This window comes from Cicer arietinum, chromosome 2, assembly GCF_000331145.2.
Source record: "Cicer arietinum cultivar CDC Frontier isolate Library 1 chromosome 2, Cicar.CDCFrontier_v2.0, whole genome shotgun sequence".
Lineage (NCBI taxonomy): Eukaryota > Viridiplantae > Streptophyta > Magnoliopsida > Fabales > Fabaceae > Cicer > Cicer arietinum.
Window position 1 is genome coordinate 41,050,960 of NC_021161.2, and position 24,801 is coordinate 41,075,760.

General features: G+C 33.0%; 4 protein-coding genes across 4 annotated transcripts; 3 read left to right on the forward strand and 1 right to left on the reverse strand.

Moving 5' to 3' along the window:
* Positions 1–273: 273 nt before the first annotated feature.
* On the forward strand, positions 274–2,328 carry LOC140919448 (uncharacterized). Its single transcript, XM_073365464.1, has 5 exons — positions 274–576; positions 1,128–1,694; positions 1,884–1,950; positions 2,015–2,175; positions 2,269–2,328. Exons 1-5 carry the CDS (start codon positions 274–276, stop codon positions 2,326–2,328), a joined length of 1,158 nt encoding a protein of 385 aa, XP_073221565.1.
* Positions 2,329–2,370: 42 nt separating this feature from the next.
* On the forward strand, positions 2,371–3,071 carry LOC101505942 (uncharacterized). Its single transcript, XM_073365465.1, has 2 exons — positions 2,371–2,500; positions 2,587–3,071. Exons 1-2 carry the CDS (start codon positions 2,371–2,373, stop codon positions 3,069–3,071), a joined length of 615 nt encoding a protein of 204 aa, XP_073221566.1.
* A 1,610-nt stretch (positions 3,072–4,681) lies between these two features.
* LOC101513329 (protein TIC110, chloroplastic) lies at positions 4,682–12,987 on the forward strand. The gene is made up of 15 exons (XM_004490640.4): positions 4,682–5,336; positions 5,451–5,510; positions 5,982–6,105; positions 6,215–6,283; positions 6,411–6,509; positions 6,772–6,838; positions 7,279–7,343; positions 7,477–7,571; positions 8,335–8,462; positions 8,557–8,657; positions 9,810–10,026; positions 10,285–10,439; positions 11,224–11,349; positions 11,447–12,415; positions 12,500–12,987. Exons 1-15 carry the CDS (start codon positions 4,876–4,878, stop codon positions 12,740–12,742), a joined length of 2,979 nt encoding a protein of 992 aa, XP_004490697.1. The 5' UTR covers positions 4,682–4,875; the 3' UTR covers positions 12,743–12,987.
* Positions 12,988–20,865: 7,878 nt separating this feature from the next.
* LOC101513657 (peroxidase RIP1-like) lies at positions 20,866–22,775 on the reverse strand. Its single transcript, XM_004490641.3, has 3 exons — positions 22,517–22,775; positions 22,177–22,371; positions 20,866–21,666 (listed from the first exon to the last, which is right to left on the reverse strand). The coding sequence occupies exons 1-3, from the start codon at positions 22,730–22,732 to the stop codon at positions 21,106–21,108; spliced, it is 972 nt and encodes a 323-aa protein (XP_004490698.1). The 5' UTR covers positions 22,733–22,775; the 3' UTR covers positions 20,866–21,105.
* Positions 22,776–24,801: the final 2,026 nt, after the last annotated feature.

Genomic DNA, 24,801 nt, shown 5'->3' on the forward strand with positions numbered 1-24,801 from the left:
CTTGTTTATTTTATAGGATCCTACAAAAATAACATCGATACATATTGTTTACTAAACAGGTTGGAGAGTTAAAAAAAAACATGAAGAATCCAAGATTTCATTCGCAATTCCTTATGACTTCCTCCTCTTCCACCACACATGATGCACCCCCTGCTGCGCCTGCAGCCGCTGCTGTGCTTGCCTCTGTTGCACAGATAACCTAGCTACTTACCAAGTTATAGATTATGAATTTTTTTTATCAACTCATTGAGTGAGTGACTGGATTATTTATAGATGGCAATTAATGTTGACAGTCTTGAATCAAAGCTTTGGCCTGACTTTGTAACTAAAGCTTTTATTGATATTATGGTTGACGAAGTTACAAAAAGAAATATGCCAAATGGTGTATTTCATGCTAGAACATGGAACTCAATGACTACTAGGCTGAATTCTATAACTAATCGTTCCTTTAAAATGGATCAACTAAAGACAAAAATGCACCGGCTACGAGCCATGTATCGCGAGTTCTATTCACTTTTGCAGAACACTGGATTTGGGTGGAATGCAGAAACCAACACTGTTACATCAAGTGAAGAGGTCTGGTGAAATTATCTTCAGGTACTATTTAATAATAAATGCTTACTGATTTGATTATGTTTGTTCAATAATTATTACTATTTTCATTCCATAAGCAATAAAAAGCTGAACAAATATTTGAATGGAAGGTTGATATGTTATTATGGCTGGTTTTGTGGTTGTTCTGGTGGGAAGTATGGTGCAAATATGCATCCTGGTATGCATTTTCTCCTTAAGAATTTGCACGCAGCACATAGAGAATTGTAAGAGCTGGATGATGCCATTTTTATTTAATTTCCTGCCTTTCAAATACTATATTCATTCAGATCTTCACACTTCATCATAGGATGCAACCTTTTAACTAACTCTTTACATTGAAACTTCTTTTTCCACCAAGATAAAAAAATTCAAAGGTCATTTAATAGTTTTAAATTATGGTTGTGTTTTCATTTTCATTGTCTGAGAATTTTTATACTTTGAAGAATATTTTGATATTTAGTGCTACTATTTTTATCCTTTTTTTATATTTTTTAAATTTTCTCATAATTGATGACATGCTTGTACTGTTTTAGGTACATGAGAAAGCTTCTCAATTTCAAAAGAAAGGATGTGACCATTATAAGTTATTGGAAATCCTATTCAACAAAAATAATGCTACTGGAGTACTTCACCATTCATCTACACAAGACCCACCAAATACTGATGAAGAAAATGAGCTTGATAATCAATACCTTAACATTGGAAGTGCAAGTCATGTACGTGTTGATGAAGATGATTCAGACGATGATATACAAGCAATGGAGCGCGTCTCACGAAGTGGAAAACAAAAAGTACAAGTAATATCCAAAAAAGAGTCAACATCACAACAAATGGGACATGCGCTTGCAGCATGGGCTCAAGCATCTTTGGCGAGAGCAGAGAAGTATAGCAGGGATAAGAGTAAGGATAAGAGTAGGGATAGGAGTGTGGAGGCTACCTCGCGTGTAACATTTGATTGTTCGCTAACTAAGTGTGTGGCTGCTCTTGAAGAGATAGAAGGCATTCCAGATGACATCTATGGAAAAACCCTGGAAAAGTTTAAGGATCCTGATTGGAGGGAAATGTTTATGGCAATGTCTAAAGAGAGGAAACGTGGATGGGTACTTAGACTCTAAGGATAACACGTTACTTGAATATGTGGTGATAGTGATTGGATAAATGTTTCTCTTAGTACTTTGTTTATGATCTTTATGGTTGCGTACTTATTTCTATTTTCTGAACAATTGTATGCATTTTTTTTTTATGAGTTGTTTTGAATTGTTTTGTTATGTTTTGAAATTGTATGACAGGTTGTAACCAGATTTGATGTTGATACAAGTGATGATTCTACTTCTGATGAAAGCCGACTCAAGAGATGTACTTGTCGAAGAGAAGGCTACCACTTTTTTATTCATAATTGGGCATAATGTTCGTCATAGAGTCGCTTCAAACCGCTTTCGACATTCCACAGAAACAATCTCACGCAATTTCAAGGAAGTATTAAGGGCAGTGTGTCGATTGGGAAAAGAAATCATAAAACAAGAGTCCATAGAGTTTCCTGAAAGAATTAATAATAATTCAAAATACTATCCTTGGTTCAAGGTATGCACATCATATTATCAAAATTATTTGAGTTCGGTTCAATTATCTTTATTATTTTGTTCTGATTCTATTTAATTTTGTTATGCTTTATAGAACTGCATAGGTGCAATAGATGGTACACATATAAGTGCATGGGTTCCTGTAGAGAAATAAATTTCATGTAGAGGTAGAAAGACAACAATCACGCAAAATGTCATGTGTGCTTGTGATTTCAACATGATGTTTACATATGTATATTCTGGGTGGGAAGGAAGTGCACATGATTCAAAAGTTTTTTTGGATGCAATTTCAAATCCAAATGCAGGATTTCCTTGGCCACCTAGAGGTAAATCGTAATATTATAATAAAATTACAATATGTCGATGAGTTAATGAATTTAACTAGTAGAGCTAACATATTTTTTTTATGAAGGTTCATTTTATCTCGTTGATTATGGGTATCCATGTACTAGAGGTTTGCTTCCTCCTTATAGGGGTGAAAGATATCATGCCCAAGAATATAGAGGCCAAGGTAGACAACCTAGGAGTCCCGAAGAGTTATTTAACTACAGACACTCATCTCTACGGATGACAATTGAACGTTGTTTTGGGGTGTTGAAAAATAGATTTCCTATTTTGAAGTTGATGCCTCCTTATAAACCTTCCAGACAAAGACTTATAGTGATAGCTTGTTGTACTATTCATAACTACATACGTAAGTGGAATTTACCAGATGAATTATTTAACATATGGGAAATAATGGATCCTATGGAACTTGAGAGGGTGAATGAAAGTTCAGGCATAGAAGGAACAAGCTCCAACGATAACTTAACTAGATTATTTGATGAAGGTGCGGTTGAAATGACAATGAGTAGGAATCGTATTAGAGATAGGATGTGGGTACACCATCACAATTAGTTGGACAAATTACTATCTTTTAGATTTCATTATAGACAATGTTGGTGGATATTTCTTAAATACTTGTGTTGTTTTGGCTTAATTTTTATGTTCTTGGTGGATAATATCTATGCTAAATTTTTATATACTTTTTTCTTCAATTGAATTTTAAAAATAGTGATCAAATAATATATTTTTATATTACAATTAAATTTGAAACTCTATTCACTTGAAATTAATCTTATTTTATAAAAAATTAAGGAAGTGAACAATAATGGACAGTGTTTGTTAAACTCTTTTAATAAAAATATATTTATTAATTATACTAAAATATATTACTTGTATTTAAATGTTATTAGTTGAATTTTTCTATCTTTTTAGTTTTATTATTTAATATAAGAAAAACAGATTTTGAAAATTATATTACCAAGTAGTTTCTTTAATTCTCTATTTAAAATCTATTTTAAAAAATTAGATTATCAAATAAGTTTTTTCTTTTTCTCATCTCTAAAACTGTTTTTAAAAACAAGTATCTCAAACAAGTTTTTTCTTTAATTCTATTCTTTAAAACAATTTTTAAAATCAAATTTATACAACAATTTTTAAAAACTAAAATGTAAAAGTGTTTTCAACAGACCCTAAGTTTTTGATCAAGTGTGAAGAGGGAGGAGCCCAGGATTCACAAGAGAGGTTGAAATTTTTAGACTTAAAATCAAGAAGGGAAATTTTACTTGTATATATATATGCTGTCGACCATATTTGTGTTAGAATAACATTTATGTTAGTACTATCTCTTGTCACTATTATAAAATAAATATTAATATTATTATTTCTAATACACTGTTTATTTAATTTAAAATATTTAATGGTTATAGTTAAGTGTTTGACATCTAAAAAGAATAATTTAATAGGTTTAATTTATATTGTATACAAAATTTTAAAAAATAAGTATACTTAACTACATTTCTTAATACCATAAAAATAATTTAAAAAAAAAATCATATTTTCTTCCTTAAAATTGTTCCCATTGAGACGCTCTTAGTCCTTGTAAATCACACAACATTTTATCCAACTTTGACCGCACTTTTATAAAAATAGGGTATTTTTAATCTTTCCATGATTGCTATTATTTATCTGGATTCTCTTCATTGACCGCACTATTATTTATCCTTTTAGTTTTTTCTCCTTCTCATGAACCGATGTAGAAAATTAAATGAGTAAGACACCTTAGATCTTTTTAATAAACAATAAGTTAAAGAGTATAATCGGAAGAAGTCTTAGTAACTTATTCCAATCTCAACATGGCAATTGTTTTTTTATCATTCCTTTCGGTCACTTTAGGCAAATAATTTAGGTTTCCATCATCTAATTTTAGATTATCTAATCCATAAATTATAATTACTTCTCATGGAAAATAAACAAATTGCATTTTTTTTCATAAAAACTCTTTAAACATGAATTAGATTGCTATTTATCACAAAATAAATAAATTAAAGAGAGAGGTGTTGGTTCCTACAAAAGTTTTGTTTTTGTTTCCCACAAGAGTTATTAGAACCCACTCATTTCCAGTTGAAATCAATTTGCACACAATCCCCACCGTCTAAATTATTTCTGAACATCAAATAATAAACAAAAATAGCAGTTAATAGTTTCAAACCGTCAGATTAGAACTGCACAACCCTGCAGTTCGATCGAGTTAACTTTATTAACGACGTTATCCATCATCTTCTCTTTCTTTCTCTTCCCTCTATCCTCATAAACCCTATACACTCCACTTTCTGCACTCTACTACAGTTAAACGACGTCGTCGTTTCAAACTCAAACCATGAACATGAACCCTTCCACGCTCAAAACTCACCGTTCCATTTTATTACCCTCTCCTTCACCTGTACGCACACAACGACGTCGTTTTAAGGTCTCACTACCTCGCTGTTCCTCTGACGCTACCAACCCTACTTCTTCTTCGCCACCGCCGCGACCGGTGAAGGAACTCAATGGAATTGAAAACCTAGTTGATAAATTGCCTCTTCCGGCTAGACTTGCTACCTCCGCCGTCATCGTTGCCGGCGCCGTTGCGGCTGGATACGGTTTAGGTTTACGGTTTGGAGGAAGCCGTAATGCTGCGCTTGGTGGTGCGGTGGCTGTTGGTGTTGCCGGTGGTGCTGCTGCGTATGCTTTGAATGCTACTGCACCGCAAGTTGCGGCGGTTAATTTGCATAATTATGTTGTAGGGTTTGATGATCCTTCGAAGTTGAATAAGGAAGATATTGAAGCCATTGCAAAGAAGTTAGTTTCAATTGCATGATTAAATTTGTTTTTAAGTTTTAAGATTTTTTGTTGCTGTTAGGAAAAAAGGTTAATTACTTGAATTTAATTGGTTATTATTTTTTTCCTTTTCAGGTATGGTGTTAATAAGCAAGATGAAGCATTTAAAGCTGAGATTTGCGATATATATTCCGAGTGAGTTGAAAATTAGTTTTTTTTCTTTATTTAAATTTGAGTTATTTTTTAGCATCTGTGATAAGGAGTTATTATCTGTGAAGCACATTTACTGACACGTACTTCAGACACAATATTACTAACACATTTACACTGATAATAAGTTTGAGAAAATAAATTAATGAACGCAATCAAGGTATTGGAGTCAGACACCGCAATGTTGTCAACTGCCGAAAGTTTGTTCAAATTTTCGCTTTACTATTGTGCTATAGCGCCGCAATAGCGGCAATTTGACAACACTTTGTACTAAATAGTGTATCGCGGAGATATAGTGATTTGCTCAAATTCCGCTATGCCATAGTGCTATTGCAGCTATTTGACAACACTGGGACATTGGGGATCGCCTTCGATCAGAGGTGTTGGCACAACACTTATAATGATTTGGCTGTTTAATTTCTGCATGAGTGATTGATTTGCATTTAACTTGTTTAGGTTTGTATCTTCTGTGATTCCACCTGGTGGGGAGGAACTTAAAGGTGATGAAGTTGATAGGATTGTCAACTTCAAAAGTTCTATAGGTATTGATGACCCGGATGCTGCTACTGTACATATTGAGGTAATTTTTGTGTTAGTTGTGCATATACTTGTGAGATTGAGGGTATTAATTTTGAGGATTTGTAAGCAGTTCTGTCTTACTGGTTTGGTGCTTGTTGACCCCGTTCCAGATTGGTAGGAAACTTTATAGGCAAAGGCTTGAAGTTGGGGACCGTGAGGCAGATGTTGAGCAACGTCGGGTATGCTTGTTGTATTTGTTGCATAATTGCATATCTAGCCAGTAGATAGAAATTCTTTCTGGGTTTTAAATAAATGGTATTATGGTAAATAGTTGGAACTTGACCATTGAAAGAGTCTCCAGTGCAGGCGTTTCAAAAGTTGATATATGTGTCAAATATTGTATTTGGAGATGCGTCGTCTTTTCTTCTACCATGGAAGCGTGTCTTCAAGGTTACCGATTCCCAGGTATTTGTTACTTATTTATCAACTCATATTGCTGGCTGTGCATTCTGAATTGTATAGTTGTATAATTCCGCCTATGTATTTGCTTGAAAAGGAAAAATTAATTTGATGTGTAATTGCACTTTGCCATTTTTGTTAACAGTGGCTTTCTGAAATGAATGCGGTCTCATTTCTTTATAATTTTAAAATATGTTCATTGTCATTTCTTTCACTATTAGCATTTTTGTTATTTTTCATTTGACTAGTTGACAATATTCTATTTAAGGTTGAAGTAGCTATACGCGATAATGCTCAGCGACTATATGCTTCCAAGCTGAAATCCGTTGGCAGAGGTAATTGTGTAATCAGTAGTGCGTCTTGACCTTTAATTTTATTTTTTAAACATGTCTTGGCCTTTTGTTAGTCTTAATATAACAAATGTGGTTCCTCTAACTTTATGCCAGGCTGTCATAATTATTTATAATTTTAAATTTTACCTGTTAATGCCTTAATGGGAAGATAGTTTGATGCGTTTTTAACAGTATAATTATATTAGTGGAGAAATGCATGTAAATTTTACTCCTAAGTCCTAGTTAATTGGGAGTGCAATTATGTTGTTAAATAAAATTTAAGAGTTCTTGCTGTATTCATCTGATGCTAGAGTTTGTTCTGTAATCTTCTTGAATTACTATTGTCTAAGACTCTAAATTAACAAATAACAAATTAATTATGTAGCAATTTTCAGTTGTTATGAGGTTTGCTTCCTTAAGTCTAACAATTAGTTTCTTGCCAGATCTTGATCTTGAGAAACTTGTTACACTTAGAGACGCGCAACGTTTATGTCGCCTTTCAGATGAGGTATATCTTCCTTATTTCTTCTTTTATAATTTTCAACTTCTTTTCTGAAGTAAACCCTCTCTCTTGCCATCAAATAGTTCTTGTATGTAGTATAATCTATTTTATTAATTAAAAGGGAAATTTCATATTGTAGCTTGCTGGGAACTTGTTTAGAGAGCATGTAAGGAATTTGGTTGAGGAAAATATTTCAGTGGCTCTTGGAATACTTAAATCTCGCACAAGAGCAGTGTAAGACTCAGTTTTTCTCACTTCAATATTCTTTTGAGGGATCAGGTCATTGTGGTTTTCATTAATTTCCTAGCAAGTTAATGTTGCAAAAGATGGATTCATGCTAAATAAATAACTATTGAACTCTGCACATGATCTTCCTTGCTATCTGTTTACACAGTGTTAGTGTTCTTATGTGAAGCTTGCAGACAAGGCATATATATATATATATACATAGCATGCATGTGCGTATAAATACAAATACATTCATGAGCACGGAAGGTGTTAATCTCAACCATCCATGTATGGTTGTTTGCTCCAGATTATCTCCTCTCACATATACACTTGATACACATCCTACTCCGAACATACACATGTGGGGGGTATTAGATGAATAGGGGAAGGAGAACCATTTTAAATGAAGGGTTTTTGAGACCTAGTTTTTTACGGTTTTTATAAGTTTTAACTATTTTTATAGCTTTGCTATATTTTAAGTTGACTTTGTTGAATGTTGTTTAAAAACAATAATGAGTTTTATTTATGAGTGGTGTGTCCTTCAAGTATTAAGCGATTGTTAAGTGTCAGCCAAGTTTGCAAGGGGCGCCCCAGCTGTGTCTAGCACGTGCCCAAGTTGAATTTTTTTTAGTCGGGCACCCGGTGAGGAGTTTCTGGGACGTACCGCGTGTTGTATTTGGAAATATGTCCATGCTTCATAGTCTAGCTGTTCATTTCTTAAATTTTGCAAATGTAGATTTTTCCCATTCTAAGCAACTAAGTTTTTCAGTCCCGGAGTGAGCCAAGTTGTTGAGGAGCTTAATAAAGTATTGATGTTTAATGATTTACTCATCTCATTTAAGAATCATTCGGACATAGATCGCCTTGCCCGTGGTGTTGGTCCAGTTTCTTTAGTTGGTGAGTTTCTTGATTGAGTAGCAATTTTTTGTTCTTTTCTAGTTTTATACTTTAAACTCTTGAAGTTAACATAGATTCATTTTCTTTTGCAAAGGTGGTGAGTATGATGGTGACAGAAAGATGGAGGACTTGAAACTCCTTTACAGGGCTTATGTTTCAGATGCTCTGTCTAGTGGGCGCATGGAAGATAATAAGGTAAATGGCCATAACATTCAAATATAAAACATAGACGTGTTAACATGTCTATTTTTCAATCCAAGAAAGTATTGAGTAAGTGTTTTTCTGAGGGCATGTTTTAATGGGAATTTCTCTTGGGCACCACCTAGTGCACTAGTATCAAGTTGCAAATACGTTATTTTTTAAAATTTACTTTTACATTTCCTCAACTCCTCCGCCTCCTCAACCCTGTGTCCAACATCTGATTGCTCCCCCGAATTTCAAAACCTCATCATTCCTGAAAGTGAAGTCAAACTCCTTCGACGGCCCACGTTGAAGCAATTCCTTTATCAACTACGCAACATACTCATCAATTTTAAGCCAAGTAACAATCAGCTGGCCTGAGGATCAAAATCTGGTACAGCTCGAGACTGTGGTGCCAAGCTCATCGATGATACTTCCTGATGGGTAATACTCCAATCCTTCCAACAACTTCTCCCCATTCACCCTCTTCCTCTTGAGCATGAAGGAGACTGGGCATCCGATGAGAGCCAACCACTGATTCTGCTGTTGGAGGGGGTCAAGGACGACAGCTGATTCAGGTGAATCCTATTGCTGATGACGGGCAGTAAAAGATGGCAAGGAGAGCAGCGGTTGAGAGGAAGTAGATGTCTAAGCCTCTAAGGTGTTGTCATGGAGGGAAAGGGGAGTTCTTATTTGACTTCCAACTCTTCCCATGCTGAAGATTCAACTGTTAATATGGATTGTGTCGCGAGTCTTCCTGGTCATTTTTTAATGTCTATTATATTTACGTCTTTGTTTTAGACACAGTACAATGCCTGACTGAACAGGTTGTTCATTAGATGCTACCAAATCCTTATTGCCCTCAAGTGTTTTGTAGGTAGAATTTTTGAAGTTTCATTGGAATCTTAATTCGGTTAAGATTTCCATATTGGGTTTGAATATTCTATTCTTTTTGTTCAGTAAATGAACATTCCTTGGATATTGTTTTAATTACGTTATTTGGCAAAACCTTTCCACATGGTAGAAATCCAAAGATTCCCATGCAGGTGGGAAACTTCCCCTAAACGTCATCCAACATTTCTATGAGTACTTTATTTACACCAAACACGTTTCTTAGTACTCTAGACGAAGCCTCGTTAATATATTTATTATTCGGTTGCATTTCAGCTTGCTGCACTAAATCAGTTAAAGAATATATTTGGACTGGGTAAGCGTGAAGCAGAAGCTATTTTACTTGATGTTACATCCAAGGCATATCGGAAACGACTTGGACAAGTTGTTTCAAATGGCGAGTTAGAAATAGCAGATAGTAAAGCAGCATTCCTTCAAAATCTATGCGATGAATTGCATTTTGATCCGCAAAAGGCCAGTGAACTTCATGAAGGTAAAACTTGATATGTTTATAGTTAATTGGAATTTTATCTTTTGTGAGGCTTGGATTATAGATTACTTTATGCTTTAAAGTTATATATTAATATGTGATTCTTAATCTTAAGGCTGTAAACTTGTTATAGTGATATTCAATTTATATCTGTATTATTACTTTTATTATTATTATTATTATTATTATTATTATTATTATTATTTTTTTTTTTTTTTTTAATTCTTTATAACACATCTAACAGTAATTCGTTGTTTTAAGAAATTTATCGCCAAAAGCTTCAGCAATGTGTTGCTGATGGACAGCTCAATGATGAGGATGTTGCTGCTTTGTTGAAGCTGCGAGTAATGCTCTGTGTACCTCAACAAACTGTTGAAGCAGCTCATGCAGATATTTGTGGCAGTTTGTTTGAAAAGGTGGTAACATTTGTTTTTTTTTTTTCGTATCTAATTTGCCAGTCATTCATAGAATCATAGTTGTGCCAAATTTCAAATTTTCTGCTATGCAGAAATGCAATTCGTGTGTATGTACTATGAATTGTAATGAATTGATAATATGACGATATCATTTGTGGGGCTGTCCACAGTGGTTTTTGACATGGCATGGCATGTATAGTAGTTTGTTGTGGGTAGGAAGCTGGTAGGGGTTTTCTTCAGGGCATTTTTATTTCTGACCTATTATTTCTTGTTTGACAATGTGTTTTGGTGCTGGATGTTCCTCCTTCTCTTCCCCAAACTTTTATATTTTCTATTTGAATATTGTTAGGATGATAAGACTCATTTTAATATGGTCGTGAAGCTGTTATTTATTAGTTGCATGGAGATTGAGTCCCTGAATTTATATCTCCATTTTTCTTACACCTAGGATGCCTACATTGTCATATTGTCTGCACACGATAGAATTTGTCAAGAATTTCTCGAAGTGTACTTTTGAATTGTTAGTCTGACTCTTTAAATTTGCTTAGATTGTATTTTCACTATTTTGCAGACCTGTATTTAATATCTACTGACTATCAATCTGTTCATTAGTTTTATTATCTTACATTACATCCAAGTTGTACAAGAAGTCTAGAACACTAGTTAATGGCATCGATATGCGATGAAACAGTGTTATGTTTTTTATTTTATTTTATTGTCATAAGGTTGCAACACATTGAAAATGTTCATTTTATTACTAATATAAGCACAATTTTGTGTATAGATTGTCAAGGATGCAATTGCGTCAGGGGTTGATGGTTATGATGATGAAGTCAAGAAAGCAGTGAGAAAAGCAGCACATGGCTTGCGACTTACAAGGGAGACTGCTATGTCTATTGCAAGCAAGGCGGTGAGTGTCCCTTTGTCAGGAAATTCAATGTTTATATTATGTTGATTCAAACTTGATTAAATTTCACTATGCTGTTTTTGTCATGACATTATTACAGGTGAGGAAGATGTTTATTACTTATGTTAAACGTGCACGATCAGCCAAAAATAATACAGAGTCTGCAAAAGAACTGAAGAAGCTGATAGCTTTCAACACCTTAGTTGTAACTGAATTGGTGGAGGACATAAAAGGGGAGTCTGCTGATGTTTCAACTGAAGAACCTGTGAAAGAGGACATTAAAGAAACTGAAGATGGAGAATGGGAATCGCTTCAGTCACTCAAAAAAATAAGACCAGACAAAGAACTTTTAGAAAAGATGGGAAAGCCTGGTCAGACAGAAATTACTCTTAAAGATGATCTTCCAGTAAGGGATAGAACTGATCTTTACAAGACATTCTTGCATTACTGTCTAACTGGTGATGTCACTAGGATTCCATTTGGTGCTCAGATCACAAAAAAGAAGGATGATTCAGAGTACGTTTATTTAAATCAGCTTGGTGGGATCCTGGGTTTGACTGCCAAAGAAATAATGGAAGTCCATAGGGGTCTTGCTGAGACAGCTTTTAGGCAACAAGCTGAGGTACTTTTGGCTGATGGACAGTTAACAAAGGCCAGGGTGGAACAGCTTGGTAAGCTGCAGAAGGAAATAGGCTTATCGCAAGAATATGCTCAGAAAATCATCAAGAGTATAACCACTACAAAAATGGCAGCTGCCATTGAAACAGCTGTAACTCAAGGGAGGCTCAATATGAAGCAGATTAGGGAACTTAAGGAATCCAATGTTGATTTAGACAGCATGGTATCTGTGAGCTTGAGAGAAACCCTCTTCAAGAAAACTGTTGGTGATATTTTCTCATCTGGTACTGGGGAGTTTGATGAGGACGAAGTATATGAAAAAATCCCATCAGATCTCAACATCAATAAAGAAAAAGCAAGAGGTTTTGTTCGTGACCTTGCACAAAGTAGACTATCCAATGCACTCATTCAAGCCGTGGCGTTATTAAGGCAGAGAAATCACAAGGGAGTGGTAAGCAATTTTCTAAACTTCATGTTCTCTTCTTCAAATTGTTTTAGATTTGGTTTGTTTGATTGTTTTTTGTCTTCTGTGCAGGTTTCTTCCCTCAACAACTTGCTGGCTTGTGATAAAGCAGTACCCTCACAGACACTTTCATGGGAAGTGGCGGAGGAACTTGCTGATCTATACACCATATACTTGAAGAGTGATCCAAGTCCTGAGAAATTGTCTCGTTTGCAGTATCTGTTAGGCATAAATGACACCACTGCAGCTGCTCTTCAAGACTCGGGCGATAGATTACTTGATATTACCGCGGACGAAGAGAAATTTGTATTCTAGTTCTAGTCATGTAATGTAATGTTTGGCAGTAGGAGGGCATATTGGACAGGCCACGAGCCCTCACAATTCTGTAATTTTTTATTTGCCATTTTGTTAAATGTTAAAGGGAAGGATATCATGATAGATTCTTGGAGTAGAGATGAGTGCAGTGTTAGACGTTGAGATCATTAGATAATGTGTGTATTGTGACAGTTTAAAAAATTAATCGCTATTTGGTATGAATAATGAGAATAAGTTGTTACTTATGTAGACAGCTTGTTTTGTCAGACAGCCACCTTTCCCCACTTGATGTCACAGCAAATGTAGTATTTGACAATGCATATTTCAAGAATCTTATAACCAAAAAGGGACTTCTACAATCAGATCAATAATTATTGAATGGTGGTTCTAAAGACTCTCAGGTACCTATAGCAACAGCCCTTCAACTCTTCATGCATACTTTGTTGGTACCATGGTCAAAGTGGAAAACGTTATCCTTTGACAGGGAAAAGTGGCCAAACATAAATTGATCAAAAGTTAGAAACTAAAATAAGATTAGCAAAGCATACTTATTTAGTCACATGACTCGTACTTATGAATTGTCGAAGAATCAATGGAAATCAGATTTAATTCTCTTTTATTTTATATTATTTTGTTCATTTTTATTATTTGATTCTCTTTTATTTTATATTATTTTGTTCATTTTTATTTTATGATCTGTCATTATTACTCAGTGTAACTATTGTAATTTATTTTCTAATATAAACAGCGCAAGAATGTAGTAATAAAACATGAAAATATTGTCTTTTACTTTCTTATGGCATCTAGAGTTCTTGGTTATGATTATGTAAAGCTTTTCACAATTCAGTGGGGTTTGAGGCTCCAAACTTAAAGGACATCAACATTTTGTTTTTAATTTTTGAACGACCTGTCTTGCGACCCGACCTGTTTTTTTGTCTATCTAATGACACACAATACCCCATAGAAGGCAGCAACGACTATGGTTTGGATGAAAAAACATAAGTAGTCAACAACGCTGGCAGTGTTGGTTTAAGCAGTGGCGGCCCTGACGGTGGCTGCCTAGGCAGTGGCGGCCGGGGCGGTTGGGATGGTTTATCTAACAATAGTTTTTTCAATTTTTTTGGCCATGATGGAACTTCTAATGCCCTCAAGGTTGAAATCCAGAAACTCAATCGAAAAATTATGTCGGATGGTCTAAAACCGCAAGATTGATAATAAACGATTAGGAAAATATTGTTTCTTAATAGGAGATGTGCAAATGCCTGCCCCAACATATACGAATCACAAGTTTTGAAAATATGAGAATTATATTATTATTGCTTGGCTGCTTAGCAACATGGAATCAACGATTAGAAAACCTATTACTACGAATGAAGTTTTAGAGGCTATCAAAGAAACATATTCTGATATTCAGAATTCTTCTCAAATTTTCGATCTCAAATCACGATTGTGGCATGTCAAACAAGAAGATAAAGATGTCACTACCTATTATAATGAATTGATGATACTGTGACAATAATTGAATCTCTGCTATGATGATCATTGGAAGTGTTATGAGGACATTGTTTTATTTCTTAAGAGACAGGAGAATGATCCAGTATTCTTGTTTTTGGTTGGGCTTAATAAGCGGCTTGATGAAGTCTGAGGTATAACATTGGGAAATATTCCATTGCCATCACTTCGGGAAGCGTTCTTAGAAGTTAGAAGAGAAAAGACGAGACAAGGTGTTATGATGTGCAAGTCACCTTGTGTTGTTGAGGTTGAAAGTTCTGCCCTAGTCACTAAGAACGAAGATGGGAAGAGAAATGACAAGAAACCACGGTGCGAGCATTGCAAACTTCTATGATACACACATGATACATGTTGGAAGCTCCATGGAAAACCTCCAAATTGGAAGAAAAAGACTCAAAGTTGGTACCTTTGATCATGAGAAGCAATCTCCTTTCACCAAGGAACAATTAGACCAATTGTACAAACTCCTTGAGTCTCAAACTCGTTTTTTCTCTATAGCTCGGAGAAGTAGTTTTCTAAATACTGCTCTGTTAAGACAAACTCTCAATTTAAAGTTTTGATGAAAATAAACAAAGGTTAATTAAAAATGTTAATTATGATTCTAAAATGTTATGTTAATTTAACTTGTGCTTTTGAGTGAAGTAATTTAAAGATAGGAATCAAGCAAAGCAAATAAATCAAATAAAAACTGAACAAATAAAGAAACAAGAACATTATGGACAAAACGAAGAATGTTCTCCAGGATCACGATTGATCATCACAAATAAGAGTTGAGACATCTCATATTCTATCAAAACAATCTCATCATTTTTGTAATATTCAAACTATAAGCGTTTAATATAGTTTGAATAGATTGTAAGAAATCCTATTAAGGTTGATAGGTGACGTGATTAAATCTCTTTCTGGGTAGAAAGAAATAGAGCTTGTAACAGATCAAGGATGATTTGAACTAGGTGCTGTAAAACCAAGATGGTTCTTGTTTTGAGCACTTAGTGAAAAAACTCACAGTTGTGAGGACTGAATGTAGCCCAAGTTGGGCGAATCAGGATACATCCTTGTGTGATATTCTTTCTCTGATCTCCTTATTTAATAAGTCTGATTAATTACTTGAGTTAAAACACAAATTGAATTTATGTTTTTTAAACTAGCCAATAACGTTCTCCGTTTGCTAGTAAAAACAAATAACTATCTCCGTTTACTGTTTTCTTAACCAAGATTATTCTTGAGTTAAATCCTTAAGTTTTTTCAGGAATTTTAAATAGGCACATTTACAATTCTAACTCATTCCTTATAAATCAACATTGTTACTTCATGCTCTACTTAGTATCACTCCAATCATATTTGGATTATCGATTCTGGTGCTACTAATCATATGACTGGGGAGTAAAGTCTATTTTTTTCTTCTTATAGTCCTTGTGCAGGTAACCACAAAATTAAAATTGCAGATGACTCTATTTCATCTATTGCAGGGAAGAGTTATATTATCCTGTCACATTTGTTAACTTTAAAAGATGTCTTACATGTTCCCAGTTTATCTTGTAATCTTTTATCCATTACTAAATTAACAAGGATGTCATTTGTCAAGCTAAATTCTTTTCTTCTCATTGATCTTTTAAGGATTTGAGTACAAGGAAGATGATTGACAATGCTAAGGAGAATGAAGGACTCTATTAGCTTGACAATGAACTCGACTTCAAAGATCAACCTCAAACGAGTACCTGCTATGAATCAATTTTTGTTTATTCTAATAATGATGATATTATTTTATGACACTTTAGATTAGAACACCCTGTATTCTGTATTTGAAACAGTTGTTTCCTAAATTATTTTCTAAGAAAGATCCATCTTTGTTTCATTGTGAAACTTGCGAATTTGCTAAACATCGCTGATAACTCTTCATCATATGTATGTTTTTCATTTTTTTAATATTATTTATCTTTAATTATTAGTTGATTTAGGGATTTATTTGATATAGTTTGTTGATTTTAGTTCATGAATTTAATGAAATGTTAATGTTCTTATTAACTTGATTAATTAGAGGTTTTTCGTAGTTTTGCGTTATTTCGTTGTTTTAATGTCGTGCTGAATTTTGGTGAGAAACCAACATGACCCGTGGAGTAATTCACTCATAGTGCAAATGAAATCTAAGATTCATAACTACAACTTTCATGAAGACACCAGAACTAAATTTGGACTCAATAGAGGAGAAAAATACAGTAAATGTCAAACAACAGATGTTGTGCGCTTCAAGCGCAAATGCTTCCATCTGAGACGCATTTCTACAGTGTTTTTACATCATGTCTCTATCCAGGCGCACTTGGAGTGCAAATGCTTGCGCCAGGGGCGCATGACGCATGTCAGAATGCATAAAAATGTGTTTTTTTCCTCATTTTCTAGGTATCTTTTTGACTATTGTGAAGTTTGGAGACATATGCCATAACAGAGAAACTTAGAGACGACTGGTTCTAACACCATTGACGGAGTTTTATCAAGAATCATTCAAGAATCTTTCTTGGAATTCTTTTTTAATCTCAATCTTTTGTATCTCTATCATGAGTAATTAAACCCTATTTGTTAGGGACGAGTGAAACAAGATGAAACCCTCATTTGTATGATTTGACTTCTAGTTATATGAATGAGTTTATTGGATTATTTTTCTTACTCTATGCTTAACTCCTTTTATTGCTTGATCAACTTTAAACTCTTTTACGATTTGTATTTTGAAACGAATGCTTGAGATGAGAAATTCATGATATTGTAGTCTAGAGATAGATGCAGGTCATGAAACCAATTGAATTATTTGCAGATGCAATAGTTTAATAAGAGAACTTTTGTATTGTAAAGCTTAATTCTAATCTTAAATCTATTAAGGAATTAGAGGTTACTTTGAAATTAAAGGTTATGTTACTAAGTCATTAGGGCAAGAATAATAAAGAGAATTATGTAATATTTCAATAAAGGAATTTAGTAACTAGGATCAAATTAAAAACCAATGTTGGATTTGAAGTGAAACCCATTCTTGATATTTTTCTTATTATAAAAGTTCAATTCTATTACTCTTGTTAATTTCAAATATTATTTCAATCAATTCAGAAACTTTTTGTTCAATTTTAGTAATTAAACATGGTATTGTTCATTAAAGTTCTTCTGTTAATACATTCCAACAAAATAAAATTGCAGAGAAAGAATATGCATCTCCTTGAGGTTGCTAGAGCTTTACTATTTGCAAATAAGGTTCTAAAATATTTGTGGAATAAAACTGTTTTAACTTCATCATATTTAATTATTCGTATGCCATATAAAGTTTTAGATTTTCATACCCTCTTGATATTTTTTGAATTTGTTTTCCTTTAACTAGTGTATCTGCTGATTTGCCACTAAAAGTTTTTGGTTGCACTACTTTTGTTCATGAACATAAATAACTTCATAAACTTCAGCCACGAGCAATAAAATGTGTTTGTACTGGTTACTTTCCAACTCATAAGGAGTATAGGTGTTTTGAACCAAAATCAAAAAAGAATTTTTGTAACGATGGATGTTATTTTTGTTGAAAATTAACTATTTTTTATTGACATTCATTATCAGCGGAGAAATTTTAAGGAAAATTCATCTTTTGCTTTTGAAAATATCATAACTTTAGGTGATATAATGTTGTCACAAAATTCTGAGACGTACATTGATGCACCAAAAGAAAATTCCCAAGAATCCATATTGGAACTCAATCGACTTATGAACGAGGTTGCGATAGGTTCAGGGGGGACAATTTTAAATCAAAATCACAATGATCAAATTCTCTCAATAATAATGAAGAACCACTTGGAATGCCACAACTTAATGATTCAAATAAAGAGACACAAAACATATTTACTACCATTGGCCCTACTTGGAAGAGAAATGTCTTTGAAAGAAGAAACCATAAACAGAGAAATGAAAGACCAATTCTCCGAATCTTCCAAGATTCTAAACCAATAGATACTCCAACACATCATCTTGACACATGTAAGTCTTCTTCTGTTCTTAAGAGTCATGTTGAGTATCCTGATATAGACCTTCCTATTGCAATTAAAAAACATGTTAGATCATGCACTAAACATCATTTGTCTAATTATACTCAAAATTATCTTCTTCATTTGCTACGTTTACCTCTAAGTTGTTTGCTGTAGAAATTCCAAAAAATGTGTAGGAAGCTCTAAAAATTCCAAAGTGGAAGGAAGTTGTTCTTGAGGAGATGAAATCTCTTGAGAAGAATCAAACTTGGAGAGTCATGACGTTACCTACAGAAAAGAATACCGTTGGCTGTAAATGGGTGTTTACTGTGAAATATAATTCTGATAACATAGTTGAAAAATGCAAGACATGCTTGGTTGCTAAATGATTTACTCAGACATATGACATTGATTACTCAGAGACTTTTACTACTGTAGCTAAATTAAACACTATTAGAGTTCTCTTGTTTTTGGTGGTGAATATAGTTTGGTCTCTAAACCTACTTGACGAAAAAAAAAATGCTTTTCTAAACGGTGATTTGGAGGAGGAAGTATACATGGATAGTCCATCTGGCTTTGAAGATAAGTTTGGTTCAAATATGTCAAACTACAAAAATCCCTTTATGGTCTCAAGTAATCCCTAATGACTTGGTTTGAAAAATTCACTCGATCTGTCAAAAGACAAGGATATATGCGGGGATAATCAAATCATACTCTATCCATAAAATTCTCTAATATTGGTAAAATTGCAATTCTAATTGTAAACAACTTATGACTGTAGTAACAAAACATGAAAGCATTTTACTTTTTACGTCGTGTATTTTGATATATTTTAGCGTATGTTTTTGGTTTAGAGATAATGATGTGGGAATATGAAGGTGTTTTGGATGATCTGCCAATGCTGTAATTGAATATTGTACTTCACCATAATGATTTGAAAATGTAAATAGAGGTAATATCTCGAGTCGTTTCACAAGTATTTCTGATATAATAATATTAACCAAATTGAAAGTTGAAATTAGAAAGAGTTATTTTAGATTTTTGTTTTAACAGATGAGCAAAACGATTAATCCATTGATTCGAGTTTCAGACCTATCACATATTCTATCAATGAGTTTAATTTCTTACTCGTGATTCTATTCTTATTTGACTATAAAATTTCTTACTCAAGGTGTTGATGAAACTCTGAGCTCGTTGATTAGTCTTCCATGAAATAAAAAGTGTGTATATCTTTTCTCAATCTGAATCCGAAATTTTCATGTCTAAGAAAAGAAAGACAACTCCCAATATATAGTACTCGATTTTAGGCTTTAAAAACAAGTGGTCCGCTAATTAAAATTATTACAAAAGTCCAGATTATGAAATCTGCAATTTAGGTCCAGTAAAGTTCGGCATTGGGCTTTAATTCCAACACAAAAGTTGTATCTCTGATTTTTAGTTTTCCAACGCATGTTCGCATGCGCCAATCCGATATCCAGAACTCAATTTATGGCCTACATAGCGAGGAAATGTCAAAATGCAAATAATAAAATTATAATTCAATTTCGACCCAAAGTTAGAAACAAGGTAAAAAGTTATTCTAAGCTATAAAGAACTTTTAAAATAGCAAACTAAAAAAGTAGAAACATATACTCAAATGGTGTGATCAAAGGTCATTCATGATAGAGTTACCTAGTAACTTAAACTTTTGAAATAATTTATTCTCAACTGTTGACAAGATTTAGCTATTTTAATTGAATGCATGTATTATGTTAACTTTAAAAAAAATATATATATAACTCCGTTGGCATTAAGAAATACTTATGCATGTACTAAGAGAGCATTAATCTCATCGTGCATATCATATCTAAATTTCATTAATTAAATCATTAATAAGGTTTTAGTATGATCAATGGCGCACACTTGTGTCCTACGTAGCATTTTCACTAAGGTGTGTTTGGATTTTCTTTAATTTAGGACGTCATTTTGCAGTTGTAGAGAATTGTCTGATTTTGATCATTAATTTATTTATTGAAATTTAATTTTGCATCCTTTGTTTTCAATCGAATGATGCATTGTACTTATTATACGAATGCACCATTCCTTGATTACAACGAATTTAAGTTTGTCAAGTTAATTGAATGATAGTTTTAAGGTCTAGTTCAATTGATAAATATAATATTGTTATCTAGATTATCATATCTTGGATTCGGATTTAAAAACTTATAGTTATGTGTGTGAATTTCATGTGATGTTATTGACTTCATATATGAAGCTTCCAATCAAGGCTTGGTGAATGGAGTCAATATTTGTAAAAAGTCAAAGCATTAGGTGTTACAGCATAGTCTAATTACAAACAGAGGAGCAACATGAGAGCTTTTTTTTTTTTCTTCATTAGCTGAAGATGCAAAATATTTGTTGTGCCTAAGAACTGAACTATATTCTATATTCATGTGTCGTTGTTCATTTAATTTGAAGTTTGAACCATTCAGATATGGTGGCGACTCTATAATGAATTTCACATGAACCAATTAGCTACTGAAAATGTACAATTTTCAGATGTACAATACAGAATGTCTATGTAAGTAAGTATTCAAATTGCAGGCGAATTATTTATATTATTATTATTATTATTGTTGACACGTTTTAATTTATTATAAAAATAATAAAAATCCCTCGTCTTACAAACTCCATAACAACATTACATGGTTCAGTTTTTGAACCTAGAATTCTTATTGTTATTCTCAACAATCAACATATTTAGATAATCATAGAAAATACAAAAATTGGCATGACTTTGAATTAAACAATTAATCAATATTTATCCTTCTTCCTTTATGTTATATATATGATCCATGCATCCATGATCCATCATTGTAATATTCATTAGTTGACTTTTCTACAATTACACCTTATCTCACCCTTTTTCCCGGTTAGAGGCTTCAAATTACCCATCTTAATCATAGAAACTCCAAAATCTTTGGCAAAAGCATAAGAATTTTTACTATATAGTTTCACCAATGCATCACTTTGAGAACCATCACCTTTAAAAAGCTCTTGATCAGAATGAAGGAGACCCTTTTTGTACAACAAACTCTTATAATATATTGTGTCAACTTTTTTAGGAGTAGCGTCCAATGGTGCTAAGTTGTCGTCGCCGCCGATTCGAGGGCACGAGTTGCGTAAATTGGAAGCAAAATTGTAGTCTATGTTTGTGTCATTGTAAATCCTGTCCCTAAATGAACTACATTTTGCAAATCCAATTGTGTGGGCACCAGATAGGACAACTAGGTCACGAAGGTTCAAGCCATGTGACTTAAAACTTGTGATGAGTTGTGTGAGGTTTAAAAATGGAGCTGGAAGATTTATGTTTGCTGCATCCCTACTTGCATTTCTTGCATCTCTTCTTCCTAATAATACTTCATACCAATATGTATAACCACCCAACTAATAATTGAAGCAAATTTTTGTTAGTTGTCGCATTATATATTGATATAAAAAGTTGAATCAGCGACGAAAAATATGAATTTTATATCTAATTCCTTTAATATATGTTGGAGAACGAAATTAAAGACTAATAGTGTGTTTGGTTTAGGGTTTAGACTGATTGGCATGTGTCTCAATAACATTTATGTCGTGAATCTAACAAACTAAAAATCATAGTTTTCAGTAGATGTGTGTCTGCTGCTATTTCTACTACAAAAACGAACACAAATATATTTTATTTTTTGTGTCCAATTTTAGTCATTTCTACTATAAAAACGATCGCAAATATATTTTATTTTTTGTGTCCAATTTTAGTCAGTAAATCCATTATTTATTTATTTATTTAAATTAAATTAAATTTTTTCTATGTAACTATAAAAATTAAATTTTATGTAACATCAAGAAATTGGTGTAAACGTGACCAAAACCAAAATTCAAAAGTTTAGAATGCAAAATATTGGAAAGACTTACTATGGCTATGGAATCACGAGCTGCTATAGCTAAGATATCAGCACATGAAACAACATGACCTTTGCAAGAAATGTCAAGAGTGGCTTTAATTTGATCAACAACCTCAAAACCTCTAAGGGAATTTATATTTGGTAATGCACTCTTCTCACCCACAAAGTTAGGAGTGTCATCTAGTAGAACTGATCCATCACACCCCTGTCCAAAAATTTGTCACATAATGAATATCATTCAAAAATTACACTAATATTTAATTGAGTGTGTTTGATATAAAGAACAAATATAATATTTTATTAAAATTTATTAAAAGCAATCATGAATATGTATATGGAAATTAACTTACGTTAACAAAACAATCATGGAAATGCAAACGTAGCAATGATGCTCCCATACGTGGTTCATGAATAATTGCTTGTTTAACAATTGACTCTACGATTTGCAATGCTTGAGGACAAACTTTGTTATAATAATTTGAACTCAATTTTGCAACGGTAGGACTTAGAATTGTTGCGAAAGTTATCATAAAAAGCACAAGAAAATATTGGATACGAGAATCCATTTTTTTTTTGCTATGCTTGTATTTATGAGACTTAAATTTGAGCTAAGATATGTTGTTTTGTGAATCTAGCTATAGAATGAGATGATTTATATAGAATGAATATTTAGCAACTTTTGTATTTTGATGAATATGAAAATATAGCAACTAATCCATAGTTTATTACTTGTTAGAGTTGTTAACTTATATAATATTTCAAGTCATATTGTAAACTTATATGTGCTCGCCTGCTTCGAACCGTTGACACAAAAAAAGAAAATCTATAAGAATTGCTCAAACATTAGAAATTATATAATAGTAATGCCGATCGAAATTAATATTGTGATATTTAGGAAGTTGGTGCACCCTCGAATAACTGGATAATGTGATATAAAAATTGATATAACATTAATTATTTTAGATATAAAAGAATAAAATGTTTTTTTTATATAGTTAAATTTAGAAAGGGTTATACACCCGTATGATCTTATTCGATTTAAATGATTAGTCTCTACTATTATGCATACTTAATTTATACATAAAAAATATCTAATTATTCAGAGATCAAAATTAGAGAAAAAATAAATCCCTAGTTAAATCCTTGATTTCATCTTTATATAATTTATAACATTGTCTGTGTAGTTTAACAAATGAGAGATGGGGAAATAAATATATATTTTAGGAGAGATAATTTAAATTGAGAGAAGTATTTATTTATTTTTTTCAACGTTATAATATTTAAATCTAAATTTTAAAATTAAAAAAAGTAATTATTTTTCCCTCTAATTTCCTTCATTAGGAGAGATTTTGATATCATTTCTCTCTCTCTCTCTCCCCTAAAATATTAAACCAAAGAATTAAAGTTCACAATATATTTTTATACTCTTTCACTTGTAAATTAAATAGAGACATTTTTGTAAAGAAATCTTTAATACATGTGAAATTTTAAAAAATATATTTTAGGCCAAATTACATTTTTGGTCCTTTATCTTAAGTCCAGGTAACGTTTTGGTCCTTTAACTTTTTTTTTTCCCATTTCAGTATTTTATCTTTCAAAATAATTTCAATTATACCCTTTAAGTGAGATTCCGTTAGGGCAACGTTAACAAAGTCCCTCATCCGTTTTCTTTCCAGTCAACGTTCACAAATCTCTTGTTTGGTATACTCATCTCCATTGATTTCCCTCCTCCCATTTTCGTCTTTTCATTTCCTTGTTTTCATTTTCGTGTTTTCTTCTCTGTGCGTTTCCCTCTTCTCATCTCTGTGCGTTGGCCTCTTCTCATCTCTGTGCGTGTTCCGTGAAATGCTATCGGTTTCGCGTTTTCTTCGTGAAGCTTCCTGAATCGCGTTTTGTTCGTGAAGCTTCCTGAATCGCACATTGAGAGGAAAAGGTAATGATCTGATTTATTTTAGGGTTTAGGTTTAGGGTTTAGTTGGGTTCTTATGGTATTTATTAGTTGCATGTGTTTGATTTTGAATGATTTTATTGTTACATGTGTTGATTATTTTGGGTCAAGGGTTTGTGGTCCACACATACATATTCCTTCCTGTTTTTCTAAGATTATGGGGTCAGATTTGTGGTCCCTGCCATTTGATTATAGTTTTCTATTAATGGGTTTTTTTTATGTGTTTTCAATGTAAAAAAGCAGAATGGATGTCTTTTTCGTTGATGTTCACCATGGAGGGTATTTTTTGGATGACACAATGGAAGTGTACCAAGGTGAAGTTTCTAATTGGAAATGTGATGCTGACAGGTGGAGTTACTTTGAGATTTTGGATATTATTAAACAAATGAGGTATCCTGAAGTTGTTAGTATATGGTATGAGGCGTATGGTGAGAAAAAGTTTTTGGAAAATGACATGGGGGCAATGGAAATGGTAAATTTTGCCAAGGCTAATGGGAAAGTGGATTTGTATCTTATTCATCCAATATCCCAGCCCATATTTATGGATAATGTGGAGAATAAGACTCAAAAAAATGAAGCTAAAAAGCCCCATGAACCAACCCAAACAGGCCCACAACATGTGGATAATGTGCAGACTAAGGCTCAAGAAGCTACTAAAGTAGGAAATGATACACATGAACCAGCCCA

Coding starts and splice junctions, on each gene's coding strand:
- LOC140919448 (XM_073365464.1), top strand. CDS start 274: ATGGCAATTAATGTTGACAGTCTTGAATCAAAGCTTTGGCCTGACTTT. Junction 1,951..2,014: donor TGAAAGCCGACTCAAGAGAT/GTACTTGTCGAA, acceptor TTCGTCATAGAG/TCGCTTCAAACCGCTTTCGA. Junction 2,176..2,268: donor AATACTATCCTTGGTTCAAG/GTATGCACATCA, acceptor TATGCTTTATAG/AACTGCATAGGTGCAATAGA.
- LOC101505942 (XM_073365465.1), top strand. CDS start 2,371: ATGTGTGCTTGTGATTTCAACATGATGTTTACATATGTATATTCTGGG. Junction 2,501..2,586: donor ATTTCCTTGGCCACCTAGAG/GTAAATCGTAAT, acceptor TTTTTTATGAAG/GTTCATTTTATCTCGTTGAT.
- LOC101513329 (XM_004490640.4), top strand. CDS start 4,876: ATGAACATGAACCCTTCCACGCTCAAAACTCACCGTTCCATTTTATTA. Junction 6,839..7,278: donor GCTGAAATCCGTTGGCAGAG/GTAATTGTGTAA, acceptor GTTTCTTGCCAG/ATCTTGATCTTGAGAAACTT. Junction 11,350..11,446: donor TGTCTATTGCAAGCAAGGCG/GTGAGTGTCCCT, acceptor ACATTATTACAG/GTGAGGAAGATGTTTATTAC.
- LOC101513657 (XM_004490641.3), bottom strand. CDS start 22,732: ATGGATTCTCGTATCCAATATTTTCTTGTGCTTTTTATGATAACTTTC. Junction 22,372..22,516: donor TCCATGATTGTTTTGTTAAC/GTAAGTTAATTT, acceptor ATTTTTGGACAG/GGGTGTGATGGATCAGTTCT. Junction 21,667..22,176: donor CTCGTGATTCCATAGCCATA/GTAAGTCTTTCC, acceptor TTCAATTATTAG/TTGGGTGGTTATACATATTG.